General features: G+C 48.2%; 1 protein-coding gene across 3 annotated transcripts in view; it reads left to right on the top strand.

Annotated features, from left to right (window-relative positions):
* Positions 1-15886, top strand: part of LOC115206138 (MAP/microtubule affinity-regulating kinase 4) — a 60605-nt gene that overhangs the window by 24967 nt on the left and 19752 nt on the right. For all 3 annotated transcript variants that reach the window (XM_029772767.1, XM_029772768.1, XM_029772769.1), the window contains exons 4-7: positions 12496-12544; positions 13094-13159; positions 15481-15551; positions 15771-15827. In XM_029772767.1, the coding sequence (XP_029628627.1) occupies positions 12496-12544; positions 13094-13159; positions 15481-15551; positions 15771-15827 (243 nt within the window). The remainder of the gene's footprint in view (positions 1-12495; positions 12545-13093; positions 13160-15480; positions 15552-15770; positions 15828-15886) is intronic.

Here is a 15886-nt window from a genome sequence, read left to right as displayed (position 1 = left end):
ATAATCAACCCCAGTCACCCGTCATAATCAACCCCAGTCACCCGTCATAATCAACCCCAGTCACCCGTCATAATCAACCCCAGTCACCCGTCATAATCAACCCCAGTCACCCGTCATAATCTACCCCAGTCACCCGTCATAATCAACCCCAGTCACCCGTCATAATCAACCCCAGTCACCCGTCATAATCAACCCCAGTCACCCGTCATAATCAGTCCACTTGCTACTGAGAGGGTCAATCCATGCAGATGATGGCTCCTTTAGGGACCGCTGTAGGCTTTGTATGAGCATGGCAACGCATTCACGCCTCCGATGTGAGAATTGATGCAGATGACATCACACTCATGCTTCCCTGTTGCTAGGCGAACATGTTTTGATCAACCATCTTGTCACAGGCATCTGACGAGGTGATCTGTGTCCGGTGCACATATTTGTATCAAAGCGTCATCTGCTGACCAAACTTTAGCCTCGTTGTGCTTCCACCCTGTCAGCACAACAGGAGCAGGCTCTTACTTAGGACAATTAAATCAATATAAAACACACTGCTATCGATTGTGGCTCTGTTTAAGGTATTATTTGTCTGCCGCGGATAAAGATATGGCTGGCACCAGCCACTGCAAATTATACTGTTCACAATTAGTTAGCTACTATTTGCAGACATCCTGTAAAGTAAACATATTCGTAGACCTTTTGTTATTGCTTGCAAGGAAGTCCCATCTCAAGTTTTCAGTGATGAAGTGACCACCATAGAGTTAAAGGGGTAATCTCGATTGGTACATCCATTTTGGACTTTGAAAGTAATTATATAGCCATTGATTCTTGGAGAATATGACTTATAAATGCCCGCTGTTCCAGGCTGCATCCCAAATGGCATCCTATTCCCTATATAGTGCACAACCTTTGTCCAGAGCCCTATGAGCCTAAATAGAGAGTAAAGTGCCATTAACGATGCACCCCTAGTGTTGAGTGGTTTCCTAGTGGGGACTGGGGATGGATGAAGGGAGGGGGACGGGGGTGGTTTGTGATCTCTGCATGCAGAGGTGCGCTGGTGGATGGATACTGCTGCAGTAGAGCAACGGCAGACAGTTGTCCTGTCAGCACTATTCTCCTCCCATTCAGGACACACTAGACCAGAGCACCAGGTGACTCTCTCTCTCTCTCTCTCTACACTGTGTCCCTCATCTCCCTATCCTGCTCTCTTTTGTATTGCAACATTCCCCTCTCCCACCCTGTCTTTTTCTCGCCCGCCCTCTCTCACCCCACTCTCTCACCCCCTCTCCCTCTCTATATGTCACCTAACCCACTTTATTTCCAGTTTCTGTCTATCTATCCCTCCCTCCCTCCCTTCTCTCATCACCTCTTCAGGCACTGCAGAGTAACCACAGATGTACTCTCTGGAGGCTGGGCCCCCCACAGTAGCTAGCGTCCCACGCCCAAGCGGTGGCAGGTGATTTAAGGGCCCAGGCTCTGTCCCCGACCAACCAAGCTGCACTGCTGCAGAACACTTGGGGTAATCTGGCTGCAGTCTGCAATCTGACAGTGACAGCAGGGCTGCAGCAGCAATGTTGGCCCACCGCCCCTCAAACTCAGTCTCCCTCTAATCCCATTAGGGGCTGCATGGGGGATCTTCAGCAGCTGATACACACTTTATTTTATATTTTTTTTACCCCTTTTTTCTCCCCAATTTCGTGGTATCCAATTGGAGGTAGTTACAGTCTTGTCTCATCGCAGCAACTCCCATACGGACTCAGGAGAGGCGAAGGTCGAGACCCATTCGTCCTCCGAAACACAACCCAACCAAGCCACACTGCTTCTTGACACAACGCACATCCAACCTGGAAGCCAGCCGCACCAATGTGTCGGAGGAAACACTCTGGGCCAATTGTGCGTCGCCCCATGGACCTCCCGGTTGCGGCCGGCTGCGACAGAGTCTGGGCTCTAACCCAGAATCTCTGGTGGCACAGCTAGCACTGCGATGCAGTGCCTTAGACCACTGCACCACCCGGGAGGCCGCTGATACACACTGAGCAGGACAGACACTTGCACCCATCCTAAAACAACTGCCTGATGTATCTGAAACATCCCCCAAACACTTACTAACCCCATGCCTAACCCCATGCCTATCTATCTCATACCCCTAAATACTACCTCCCACCACCTATGTCTCCTTCCTTCCCCACCCCTCACTCTACCTCCCACTCATTCCCAGTCCCGACCTCTGATCTATTCCACACTAGGCCCTTTAACTTTAAACCCCGTCTCTGTCATCCTTCACGTCACTTCTGTCCCTCACACCTCACCCACCCTACAGCCTCTCTGTACCCCCTATTCCCCTCATCTTCCACCTCTCTATCTGGTCTGGATGTTGTCAAGATTTTCTCAAGCTTCGTCATTGTCAAGAGTGTGTATAAGTCTGTCTGTGAGAGCCTGTGTGAGAGTCTGTGTGTGTGGGGGGGGTAATCCTTCACCGTGTAGGGCCCCTTCAAAAGAGTCTGATGCTACTTTGAGGGGGGAGGTTATCCCTCTATCAGGCCCCTTCAGCCAGGAGCAGCATTCCAGACAGACGAACAATGGGGACAGCCGAGGTGGGGTCCTCCAGGGGGCCAGGGCACTGGAGCTGGGATCCTGAGAAAGCAAGCGACCATGAGGCAGAATCAAAGAGCACAGACCGTATGTGTGTGTGTGTGTGTGTTCCAGAGAAAGGGATAAGGACGCTGCTGTTTGTTTATCAGTGGGTAGTGTGTATCATTAAGATATTAAAGGAATTAATACAGAGGGGGCAGGATATTTTCCCACACTGTTGAAGGATGATGGGAAGAGTGGTTTTCATTCTGTTCATGCAGGGGTCAGAATATGTGCAGTAATCCAGTTTCTGAGTTGCTGCCTATGTGTGCGTTCCAAATGGCACCCTATTCTCTATATAAACTCAGCAAAAAAAGAAACGTCCTCTCACTGTCAACTGCGTTTATTTTCAGCAAACTTAACGTGTAAATATTTGTATGAACATAACAAGATTCAACAACTGAGACATAAACTGAACAAGTTCCACAGACATGTGACTAACAGAAATGGAATAATGTGTCCCTGAACATAGGGGGGGTCAAAATCAAAAGTAACAGTCAGTATCTGGTGTGGCCACCAGCTGCATAAAGTACTGCAGTGCATCTCCTCCTCATGGACTGCACCAGATTTGCCATTTCTTGCTGTGAGATGTTACCCCACTCTTCCACTAAGGCACCTGCAAGTTCACGGACATTTATGGGGGGAATGGCCCTAGCCCTCACCCTCCGATCCAACAGGTCCCAGACATGCTCAGTGTGATTGAGATCCAGGCTGGCCATGACAGAACACTGACATTCCTGTCTTGCAGGAAATCACGCACAGAACGAGCAGTATGGCTGGTGGCATTGTCATGTTGGAGGGTCATGTCAGGATGAGCCTGCAGAAAGGGTACCACATGAGAGAGGAGGATGTCTTCCCTGTAACGCACAGCGTTGAGATTGCCTGCAATGACAACAAGCTCAGTCCGATGATGCTGTGACACACTGCCCCAGACCATGACGGACCCTGCACCTCCAAATCGATCCCGCTCCAGAGTACAGGCCTCGGTGTAACGCTCATTCCTTCGACGATAAATGCGAATCCGATCATCACCCCTGGTGAGACAAAACCGCGACTCAGTGAAGAGCACTTTTTGCCAGTCCTGTCTGGTCCAGAGACGGTGGGTTTGTGCCAATAGGCAACGTTGTTGCCAGTGATGTCTGGTGAGGACCTGCCTTACAACAGGCCTACAAGCCCTCAGTCCAGCCTCTCTCAGCCTATTGCGGACAGTCGGAGCACTGATGGAGGGATTGTGCGTTCCTGGTGTAACTCATCGTGTAACTGTCCCGCAGGTGTGATGTTCAGATGTACCGATCCTGTGCAGGTGTTGTTACACGTGGTCTGCCACTGCGAGGACGATCAGCTGTCCGTCCTGTCTCCCTGTAGCGCTGTCTTAGGCGTCTCACAGCATCGGACATTGCAATTTATTGCCCTGGCCACATCTGCAGTCCTCATGCCTCTTTGCAGCATGCCTAAGTCTTGTTCACGCAGATGAGCAGGGACCCTGGGCATCTTTCTTTTGGTGTTTTTCAGAGTCAGTAGAAAGGCCTCTTTAGTGTCCTATGTTTTCATAACTGTGACCTTAATTGCCTACTGTCTGTAAGCTGTTAGTGTCTTAACAACCATTCCACAGCTGCATGTTCATTAATTGTTTATGCTTCATTGAACAAGCATGGGAAACAGTGTTTAAACCCTTTACAATGAAGATCTGTGAAGTTATTTGGATTTTTATGAATTATATTTGAAAGACAGGGTCCTGAAAAATGAGTTTAGTACACTACTTTAGACCAGAACCCTATTCCCTATATAGTAAACTGCTTTAGAACAGAGCTCTATTCCCTATATAATACACTACTTTAGACCAGAACTCTATTCCGTATATAGTACACTACTTTTGACCAGAGTCCTATGGGAATAGGGTGCCATTTTGGGAGGCAGACATGGACTGTTTTGTCTTCTCTCTTTGGGATCTAATGACTGTTGTTGCTACCCTTTACAGGAAACAATTTAAGCCAGTTGCTGTAGTTCTGGATAGGCATGTGACTTGGATGTGCTTTATTGCTTCTTGCCAAACAGTAAAGGTTGTACTACCTCATGCTCTGTGTAGATTTGACTCTGTCAGCTTCTCAGTGTTAACAGTTACATGATAGGACATTCAATCCTAAACTATGGTCAAACAAACATGAGGTGAATTCCTGAAATAAACTATTGTTTATTATTACTGTCCATGAATCATTCGAACACTTGAAGGTATATTGTAGCTGAAGCTGGAATTATGCTATACCAATTTGGCCACAAACAGTCACCAGTGTGTGTTTGAACTTTGAACCCGATCTACCCTCATGCATTTGGGTGCTACACTGGGCAAACTCATTCCGGGTGGAAGCACCTGTAGACCTGGCCCCTGGGGATGCCTCACCTGAGCCCTGGCCCCTGAGGCTGCCCCTGCTGGGGCCATCTGTCTGCCCCCCGTGGTAGAACTCAGCACTAGTTTTAGATCGGCTTGTAACGAGGAAGCTCCGGGTCTGCCCCTCATCACCAAGGTCTCTGTTGAGGGGCCATGTTGACAACAGCCGGTGCCTTGAAACGCCCTGATCCACCATGTCCAACATGAAAGGGCTCCCTTCTGCATAATCACACCCCCTTTCCCAGAGGAGCAACCTGGGTCCCACAGGGACGTGAAGGGGGGATGGGGTTGGGGTGTATGGGGAGAGAGGGTTAGGGCAGGGAGGGAGGGGTATTCTGTTGGTTAGGTTGGGGGGTTGGGGGGGTTAGGGGCAGTGTAGGTGGTGGCACTTGCATCAGATGTTATCGTTATGCAGGGAGGGAGTGAGCAGTCATTCATGGGCGATGGCTTGCTTGGCCGTTGGCGTGGATAGACGTCTCTTTCAGAGACAGAGCAGGTTATTCAGTGGCTCTGCTGAGTCGTTTGAGAGGGGAGCCTGAGTGTTCCGTTTACCTCTATCGCTCTCTCTCTCGTTGTCTCTCTCTCTGGTCACGTGACAGTGTGGTCAGGGGGATGAGGGGTGTGCTTGTGTGTGACTGTGCGTGCGTAATGTGGTTGTGTAAAATGTCTGTGTGTGGGTAAAGCGAGTGTATATGTGTGTGTCCTATGCAGGCATATTTTTCCTGTGTGTGTGTGCAACTATGCGTGGGATTGTTCAGGCCAGAGCTCGGACACAAGGCCTGGATGAACTGGTTCGAGTGAGGCACACAGACAAAAACACTGCCTTGTGTTAAACAACCGCCTGTGTCCACCGCTGACTGACCCAACGGTAACCTCGACCCACAATGACACACAGAGAGTACGAGAGAGAGAGGCAACTTAGTAAGCTGCTTTGTGCAAATCCCCATGTAAAACAGAGGAGAAAAACCAGAGGTTGATTCATTCTGCCCTTTTGTGCTCTCTCTGTGCTTTCTGCTTCAGAGCGAGATTGGCTTCCGGGGTGATGTTCAGGGATGAGACGGGGAGAGAGGGTGGAGGAGGGAGGGAGGACTGCATTAGACAGATGCATACTGTGGATGGGCTGTCCGTTCCCTTGGCCAGTCATGTGCTGAGGGTGGCAGGCAATACAGGGCATTGTTGGGCAGGGGTGGGGTGGAGAAGCTCCCCTGGGAATAGACTGGCCTGGGGATGAGACTAGGACTAGAGAGTCTGGCTTTAGTACATGGGTTGGCATGACAACAGTGACATTGGGTCATTGCCAAGGGAATGGACCAGGAAGTCATTTATGGGCGTGTGAGAGAGGGAGAAAGTGGTAGAAAGAAGGGAGGGGGATATGACGGAAAAGAAAAAGATTAAGGAGGTGGCGGGAGAGGAGAGACGGGCTTATCTGATTATTTTTCTTTAGAGCTCAGGTGAACAGCTGATGCGCTCTGCTCTCCTCAATTCAATTACAGACAGTCTCAAGGGATGTGTGTTTGATTTGGATTGTATGTTCACGCATGGAGCTGCAACATGTCATTGATGTGTGTTTGTGGACACTGAATGTATACTCCACATTAGCCGCATTACTTTGTAACATGTCTGCTTCACGCAGGCTGCTTCTCTCAGTGTGTCTGTACGGGACAGGACACATGTACACCATCAGATTTATGGTTGCGTCCAGCTGCCCTGCACTTCGGCATTGGAAAAATGTATAACAAGGGAAGCAGTGAGTCCGATTTTCTTCCTTTAAATTGTTTTTAAAGAACTAGGTTTCTCTGTACAGTGTTTAATCTCAGTAGCTTATATCCTACAGTCATGTATCACTAGCCTATACCCTACAGTCATATATCACTAGCCTATACCCTACAATCATGTATCACTAGCCTATACCATACAGTCATGTATCACTAGCCTATACCCTACAGTTATGTATCACTAACCTATACCCTACAGTCATATATCACTAGCCTATACCCTACAGTCATATATCACTAGCCTATACCCTACAGTCATGTGTCACTAGCCTATACCCTACAGTCATATATCACTAGCCTATACCCTACAGTCATGTATCACTAGCCTATATCCTACAGCCATATATCACTAGCCTATACCCTACAGTCATATATCACCAGCCTATACCCTACAGTCATATATCACTAGCCTATACCCTACAGTCATATATCACTAGCCTATACCCTACAGTCATATATCACTAGCCTATACCCTACAGTCATGTATCACTAGCCTATACCCTACAGTCATATATCACTAGCCTATACCCTACAGTCATGTATCACTAGCCTATACCCTACAGTCATGTATCACTAGCCTATATCCTACAGCCATATATCACTAGCCTATACCCTACAGTCATGTATCACTAGCCTATACCCTACAGCCATATATCACTAGCCTATACCCTACAGTCATATATCACTAGCCTATACCCTACAGTCATGTATCACTAACCTGTACCCTACAGTCATATATCACTAGCCTATACGCTACAGTCATATATCACTAGCCTATACCATACAGTCATGTATCACTAACCTATACCCTACAGTCATATATCACTAGCCTATACCCTACAGTCATATATCACTAGCCTATACCATACAGTCATGTATCACTAGCCTATACCCTACAGTCATATATCACTAGCCTATACCCTACAGTCATATATCACTAACCTATACCCTACAGTCATGTATCACTAGCCTATACCCTACAGTCATATATCACTAGCCTATACCCTACAGTCATATATCACTAGCCTATACCCTACAGTCATATATCACTAGCCTATACCCTACAGTCATATATCACTAGCCTATACCCTACAGTCATATATCACTAGCCTATACCCTACAGTCATGTATCACTAACCTATACCCTACAGTCATGTATCACTAGCCTATACCCTACAGTCATGTATCACTAGCCTATACCCTACAGTCATATATCACTAGCCTATACCCTACAGTCATATATCACTAGCCTATACCCTACAGTCATGTATCACTAGCCTATACCCTACAGTCATATATCACTAGCCTATACCCTACAGTCATGTATCACTAGCCTATACCCTACAGTCATGTATCACTAGCCTATACCCTACAGTCATATATCACTAGCCTATACCCTACAGTCATGTATCACTAGCCTATAGTCCACAGTATATTTGTTGGGTCATGATAAATATGTCATTCAGTGCAGGTGTTATGGATACAAATGCACAAGACATTAGTACAACAACAGTAAACTAGCCCTCTTCTTGAAGTTGTACTTGGTGAATAAAAATAGGACTGTGGACACCGCCTGCTTCAACAACATGTGGCGCTGTGACAAACCGATCAATATCTTGTGTTGCATCACATACTCTCTGTTTTTCTGTAAGCATGTCTCCATACTGGTCTAGGTAGGTCATTTTAAAGTGCAACAGCGCGAAAGGGAGAGTGTGGCTTTTGTTCCAACGATAGGTGCTATATGGAGTCTGTCCATGCTACAGGTTGGGTCATCCATCGCCTCAGGCAACACTAATTATTATTTTACATTTACATTTAAGTCATTTAGCAGACGCTCTTATCCAGAGCGACTTACAAATTGGTGCATTCACCTAAAGATATCCAGTGGAACAACCACTTTACAATAGTGCATCTAAATCTTTCGGGGGGGGGTAGAAGGATTACTTTATCCTATCCCAGGTATTCCTTAAAGAGGTGGTGTTTCAGGTGTCTCCGGAAGGTGGTGATTGACTCCGCTGTCCTGGCGTCGTGAGGGAGCTTGTTCCACCATTGGGGTGCCAGAGCAGCGAACAGTTTTGACTGGGCTGAGCGGGAGCTGTGCTTCTTCAGAGGTAGGGAGGCGAGCAGGCCAGAGGTGGATGAACGCAGTGCCCTTGTTTGGGTGTAGGGCCTGATCAGAGCCTGAAGGTACGGAGGTGCCGTTCCCCTCACAGCTCCGTAGGCAAGCAGCATGGTCTTGTAGCGGATGCGAGCTTCAACTGGAAGCCAGTGGAGAGAGCGGAGGAGCGGGGTGACGTGAGAGAACTTGGGAAGGTTGAACACCAGACGGGCTGCGGCGTTCTGGATGAGTTGTAGGGGTTTAATGGCACAGGCAGGGAGCCCAGCCAACAGCGAGTTGCAGTAATCCAGACGGGAGATGACAAGTGCCTGGACTAGGACCTGCGCCGCTTCCTGTGTGAGGCAGGGTCGTACTCTGCGAATGTTGTAGAGCATGAACCTACAGGATCGGGTCACCGCCTTGATGTTAGTGGAGAACGACAGGGTGTTGTCCAGGGTCACGCCAAGGTTCTTAGCACTCTGGGAGGAGGACACAAGGGAGTTGTCAACCGTGATGGCGAGATCATGGAACGGGCAGTCCTTCCCTGGGAGGAGGAGCAGCTCCGTCTTGCCGAGGTTCAGCTTGAGGTGGTGAGCCGTCATCCACACTGATATGTCTGCCAGACATGCAGAGATGCGATTCGCCACCTGGTTATCAGAAGGGGGAAAGGAGAAGATTAATTGTGTGTCGTCTATGACATCCTCCATGTATTATTACATCACTACCAGGAAGTAGACAGTCATGCTTGGTAGAACTTTCCCCTTGTAAGTAACACCACAAACAAGCAAAAGCAAAACATAATCATCCTCTGTGTTCATATTTTTGACTTATCCCCTTGACCAGATCCCTAGATATTTTTCCTTGTATTATTTATAGATATTTTTTGGGTCTGAACTGAGAAACACTGGCTATTTTGAAAGCGCTTCACCTCAGTAGGTATGCTAATGTAGTCCAACGGGCCAAAAACTGTGTGTGTGTGTGTGTGTGTGTGTGTGTGTGTGTGTGTGTGTGTGTGTGTGTGTGTGTGTGTGTGTGTGTGTGTGTGTGTGTGTGTGTGTGTGTGTGTGTGTGTGTGTGTGTGTGTGTGTGTGTGTGTGTGTGTGTGTGTGTGTGTGTGTGTGTGTGTGTGTGTGTGTGTGTGTGTGTGTGTGTCTTTTCCCTGTGGCTCAGTTGGTAGAGCATGGTGTTTGCAATGCCAGGGTTGTGGGTTCGATTCCCATGGGGGGCCAGTACACAAAAAAAAAATGTATGAAATGTATGCATTCACTACTGTAAGTCACTCTGGATAAGAGCATCTGCTAAATGGGTAAAATGTAAGTGTGTGTAATTTAAATCATTGAACCCACCTTACAAGGGCACTGCACACCAACCAGCCCGGCTCCATTCTGTTTATTTGAGAAATTAGTCATTTGCTTGCACAGTCCCTGAGACATACACATTTGAATCATTCTCAGTTTCCTTCTCTCTGTTTCCCTCTGTCCTCAAGGCAATCCAAAATATATATATCATCCTAACAACTTTAATCTTGCCACTTGCGTGTACAGATATCTCGTTTGAAAGCTGCCGCAGAAGGCCAGAATCATGGGGTAGAGCATAGGGGGGCTGAGAGAGAGGCATGGGGTGGGCGTGTCTGAGAGAGAGGCATGGGGTGGGGGTGGCTGAGTTGAGAGGCATGGGGTGGAGGTGGCTGAGAGAGGCATGGGGTGGGGGGGGCTGAGAGAGAGGCATGAGGTGGGGGGGCTGAGAGAGAGGCATGGGGTGGGGGTGGCTGAGAGAGAGGCATGAGGTGGAGGTGGCTGAGAGAGGCATGGGGTGGGGGGGGCTGAGAGAGAGGCATGAGGTGGGGGGGCTGGGAGAGAGGCATGGGGTCGGGGTGGCTGAGAGAGAGCATGGGGTGGGGTGGCTGAGAGAGAGCACGGGGTGGGGGGGCTGAGAGAGAGCATGGGGTGGGGGGGCTGAGCGAGAGCATGGGGTGGGGGGGCTGAGAGAGGCATGGGATGGGGGTGGCTGAGAGAGAGGCATAGGGTGTGGGGTCTGAGAGAGAGCATGGGGTGGGGGGGCTGAGAGAGAGCATGGGGTGGAGGGGGGCTGAGAGAGAGGCATGGGGTGGGGGGGCTGAGAGAGAGGCATGGGGTGGGGGGGCTGAGAGAGAGGCATGGGGTGGGGGGGCTGAGAGAGGCATGGGGTGGGGGGGCTGAGAGAGAGGCATGGGGTGGGGGGGCTGAGAGAGAGGCATGGGGTGGCGGGGGCTGAGAGAGAGGCATGGGATGGGGGTGGCTGAGAGAGAGGCATAGGGTGTGGGGTCTGAGAGAGATGCATGGGGTGGGGGGGCTGAGAGAGAGGCATGGGGTGGGGGGGCTGAGAGAGAGGCAAGTGGTGTGCGGGTCTGAGAGAGATGCACGGGATGGGGGTGGCTGAGAGAGAGGCATGGGGTGGCGGGCGCTGAGAAAGAGGCATGGGGTGGCGGGGGCTGAGAGAGAGGCATGGGGTGGGAGGAGCTGAGAGAGAGGCATGGGGGGGCTGAGAGAGGGGTGGGGGGGGCTCCAGAGAGAGAGTGAAAGAGAGAGGGACAGAGGGGGTGAGACGCAGCTCCCTGGGTGACGTTCTGTGTTTTGGAAGAATGGGCTCGAACTTCTAAGGAAGCTGGCCACCTTCTCACACAACGATCAGCACATTCCATCCATTGTGTGGGTTTCTTTCTCTATCCTTCCTGTCTTTCTCCCTTACTCTCCTTCATTCCTTCTCTTGCTTTTTCTCACTCATACATTGTGAAATCCAATTTTGTGTTTGCCTCTATTTCTGTCTTTATTGAAGTATTCCCCTTTCCACAAACCCAGGCCTTGTAACACAGTCTCTCACTGATTCCCTTTTACCTGGTCAGAGCAAGCCGATTCCTCGTCACCCAGTCTCACCATATACAGTTCAAAGAGAGGACTCTGTGGGCTGGTGCACACATACCGCCAGCGCTCCCAGTTTCCCCACTTACAGCAGATGTCACAACCAGGAAAGGAGGCTTATGAATGTGTTCGAGGGAGGGCCGTGTGTGTGTCAAATTGTGGGTGTGCGACAAGTGTGTAAATACGATTGTGTGTCACCTCATAACCACAAGGTGTTGAATCACACACAGCAGCGGCAGGTAGTGCCCGTGCCGCACCACCGTTGCAGCGTCTGTGTGATGTGGCACCTCCATCATTTCTAGAAAGAGAAGAGGCTAAAAGCAGCAGCACCTCCATGATGGATGAGGGAGCCCTGTGGGGAGAGAGGCTCTGCCCAGGGGGAGAGGCGCTCTGTCTAGTCAGGCTGTCCCTTGAGTGGTCCGCTCTCTAATTAGCTGGAAGCCAGCTAGTGTTGGAGGGGGAGGTGCGTCCATTTTCCGACAAGCAGCTGAGCTTATTTATGAATGAATAAATGAGTGACGGGGGTGGAGGCGGGCTAACCTCCTCCTATCCGCCTGTCTGGTTCAGTTCTTATATTATGAATCAGGAATTTTCATCATCCCCCACTTTCATGCCTATCTTCACATGCGCTATATATATCAGTGTGGCTGTGAAGACTTGAATAATGAAATAACATTCTTTTAACTCGCTTCTTCTCTCTCTCTCTCTTTCCTCCAGCTCTTCAGAGAGGTACGCATCATGAAAGGCCTCAACCACCCAAATATCGGTAAGTGCCTCGGCTATACTAATCTCCCCAGCTTCCAGGGTGTAGTGCCGCAGGGCATACCCCACCCCAGAACATCATCAGCCTAACACCCATCTTCACGCAATGTTCCCTTTCACTGTCAATACAGCTGCTGAGCAGGAGTCAGGGCATATGGATAGTAGTCCCCCACTGAGCTGAAAATGATCCTCCTTTCCAGGGGGGTTACAGCCAGACCCCCGTGCGCTGCCCCTGTAATGGCCAGAGGCTGTGTCCCAAATAGCACCATATTCCCTATGGGCCCTGGTCAAAGATAGTGCACTATAAAGGCAATAGGGTGCAGTCCCTCATGTAAAGCCAGGACAAGTAGACTTCCTCCATTTTTTATAATGCACACGGTCACATTTAATACTGCATGCAGCTGAAACATAAACTGCTGTACCATACTGTTGTGCATTTACAGCACATCTCCCTGTTCTAAGGAACACACAGTAAGTCACTTTGTGCAACTGTGTGTGTTGTTTGTCTGTGCCACTATACTGAGGTGTCTATGTGTGTGTTTGTGTGTTACAGTGCAGCTGTTTGAGGTGATCGAGACAGAGAATACACTCTATCTGATAATGGAGTACGCCAGTGGGGGTGAGCAGAGTACCTCCCCTCAATCAGTATCCCTACTCGCTCCTCCGTTTCTCTCTCTCATCTCTTTTCTCTCCACCCTTCCCTCACGCTTTCCCTCTTCCCAGTACCGCTGACCCATCGATTGTCCTCTGACCGCCCTCATCCCTCCCTCTGCACTGTCCTTTTCTCTCCTCTTCCTCCATGTTCACTTTCTGTCTATTCTTCTCTTTGCTTGTGTCCCCTCCCTGTTCTAATCCCCACTCCGCTTGTTTGTCAATTTTTCCTCCCATTCTGTTTCTTGCCAAATAAGGAGCTAATAGCCAAGCATGTGCCCCCTCCTGATCTCAGCCTTACTGCTTTTCTCCCAGTGGATGTGTCTTCTAGCATGAAGCATGTACTGTACAAAAACACAACACACACTCATGCATTCATTCATTCAGTCACTCTCTCTCTTTCAACTCTCTCTCACACCACCACCATATATCCCCAGACACATGCATGGGTCACAGACATGTAGACATGCCCATGCAAAGTCAACCATTAGTCCAGGGATCACTGAGATGAATGAGGCCCTATAGGCTCCGTGATGAAGATACTGATCCCAGATCAGGCTCAATTTAATAATCCATCTCACTGATGATACTACTGCTGCGTATGCTCTCCTTTGGCTTAGGGGGCGTCGTACTACTATGGCTGACCCTGTAAAACAACACATTTCGCTGCACCTATCCGGTGTATGTGACAATAAAGCATTTTTTTAAATATTTGTTTTATATTCTCTCTTCATGTTCTTACATTACAATTTCTCCTCACTCACTCACTTAATGTGTACATTACAGAAATACAATAGAATTATATTATAGAACTCTAATGAATACACTATATATATATATTAGTGGTGCGCGGGTCAGCTGTTTGTTCAACCACCCGCAATAGCTAATAACCCATCTGCAGACCACCCGACTATATGTGGTAAAGTGAAAATCTGAGGCCCACACCCGACCCTAACCCGCTAATATAGAAAATCTGCTGTGCAGTCAGAGATAGTGGAGCTATTTCTGGGGGGAGCAGGGCTTTTTAGTTAGGCCTATGTCTCTGCTTATAATTTCCAACATTTTGGCCGGCTATTTGTTAGTCGACTTTTAACAACTTCTATAATTAGATAAATGCAGCTTCTCTTCTGTTATTACTTGTTGCCCTGGAAGACTAAATAAACCCTGCTCACCAGAACGACGTCATAAATCAATAGACTGGATGCTTCAATCTAGTTGATATCGGTAAAGTTTTCTCTTTCATCGCTGCTTCTCTCGCGCACTCGCCAGGGAGAAAATGCAATAAATACATTTGTAGAAAAGGGAAAGATTTTCTGTGCAAAATTTTCAAATGATGTCAGTTTAACCGGTTTTCGACCCGACATGTTTCTGATAAGATTTCAGTTCGGCTTGAATGCATATCTTATGTGGTTGAAATAGGCTACTATCAGCTTTTATTATGCTGATAAATATAGTACCTTTACAGACCCTAACTGCGCATTCATTCTCTCAAGATGCTGAAAGAAAGAAATAATATTACAGAGTCAAAATGTACATTTGGTGTATCATTTTACTGCAAGAAATGCTTAATTTTGCAAGCGTTAGTGTTATGTTGGGCTATGTGAGAGGTTATAGACCTACAGTCAGGGTCCAGGTTTCAGACTACTATTCCGTTTAACCCATCTGAACAGTAGTTCCCTTGACGGGCCATTTGGAAGTCCCCGTCTTGTGACTGTCGAATTTGTATAGCGCCTCACAAACATCACACATAACATAACACTGCTATCATCTTACCACTTCACCAAATCTTCCCTCAACATTAGACTACTGCTCTGGCCCTCCCTTCTCTTTATTTTCAACTCTCCATTTCGCAGCTTTTCTCTTATTGAATTAAACCCCGACATTGTCCTTTTTGCCTCAGTGGACCGAAGTGAACTTTTTCTGCCCATGTTCCCAAAAGCATTTGGCAATTGCCGTGTATTCGGTGAGGGTACAGTTAGGCGCTAAAGCTTAGTCTACACGCTTTCGCCAGATAAAAATAAGGAAAGAAAAATGTTAATGTAGCCTCTAGATATGATTTGCACAAGAACGATACATTTATAGATTTTTAAAGCCCTTCATCCACTCAATATTTCATGACCATTTACCCACCCGCCCCGCAGATATAACCGTGGGGACTGCGGGTTATGAATCAACCCGTGCATCACTAATATACAGTATAAGTGCCTCAATTACACACTGTATTCAACCAGACGGTGTTGTAAGCCTGATTCTCTGTCTGTTGATGTGGTTTGTTTCTCTCTCCCTCAGGTGAAGTGTTTGACTACCTCGTGTCCCATGGGAGAATGAAAGAGAAAGAGGCGCGGGCCAAATTCCGCCAGGTGAGATGTGACCAAAAATGTATAATCACAACAAAACCCAGTGAATGGTGCTGAGTTGGCCTGAATTACATTGCAAGCATTATTATAAGTTAGTATGTGTCACTCTATGTGTTTGGCTTTTTTTACTGTGGCTTGTCTCACTCCCCTTCTTTCTCTGTCTCTCTCGCTCTCTCCCCCCTCTCCCTCTCTCTCTATATATATCTATATCTATCTATCTAGATTGTGTCTGCTGTACACTACTGTCACCTGAAGAACATTGTTCACAGGGACCTTAAAGTACGTGACCAGTTCAGACCTGATGACTTTTCATTGTCCAAAATGACAATCATTAAGTA

Source organism: Salmo trutta, chromosome 13, assembly GCF_901001165.1.
Source record: "Salmo trutta chromosome 13, fSalTru1.1, whole genome shotgun sequence".
In the NCBI taxonomy this organism is placed as follows: Eukaryota; Metazoa; Chordata; class Actinopteri; order Salmoniformes; family Salmonidae; genus Salmo; species Salmo trutta.
The sequence above is the reverse complement of the archived record's forward strand: the minus strand, read 5'-3'. Positions and strand labels throughout refer to the sequence as shown.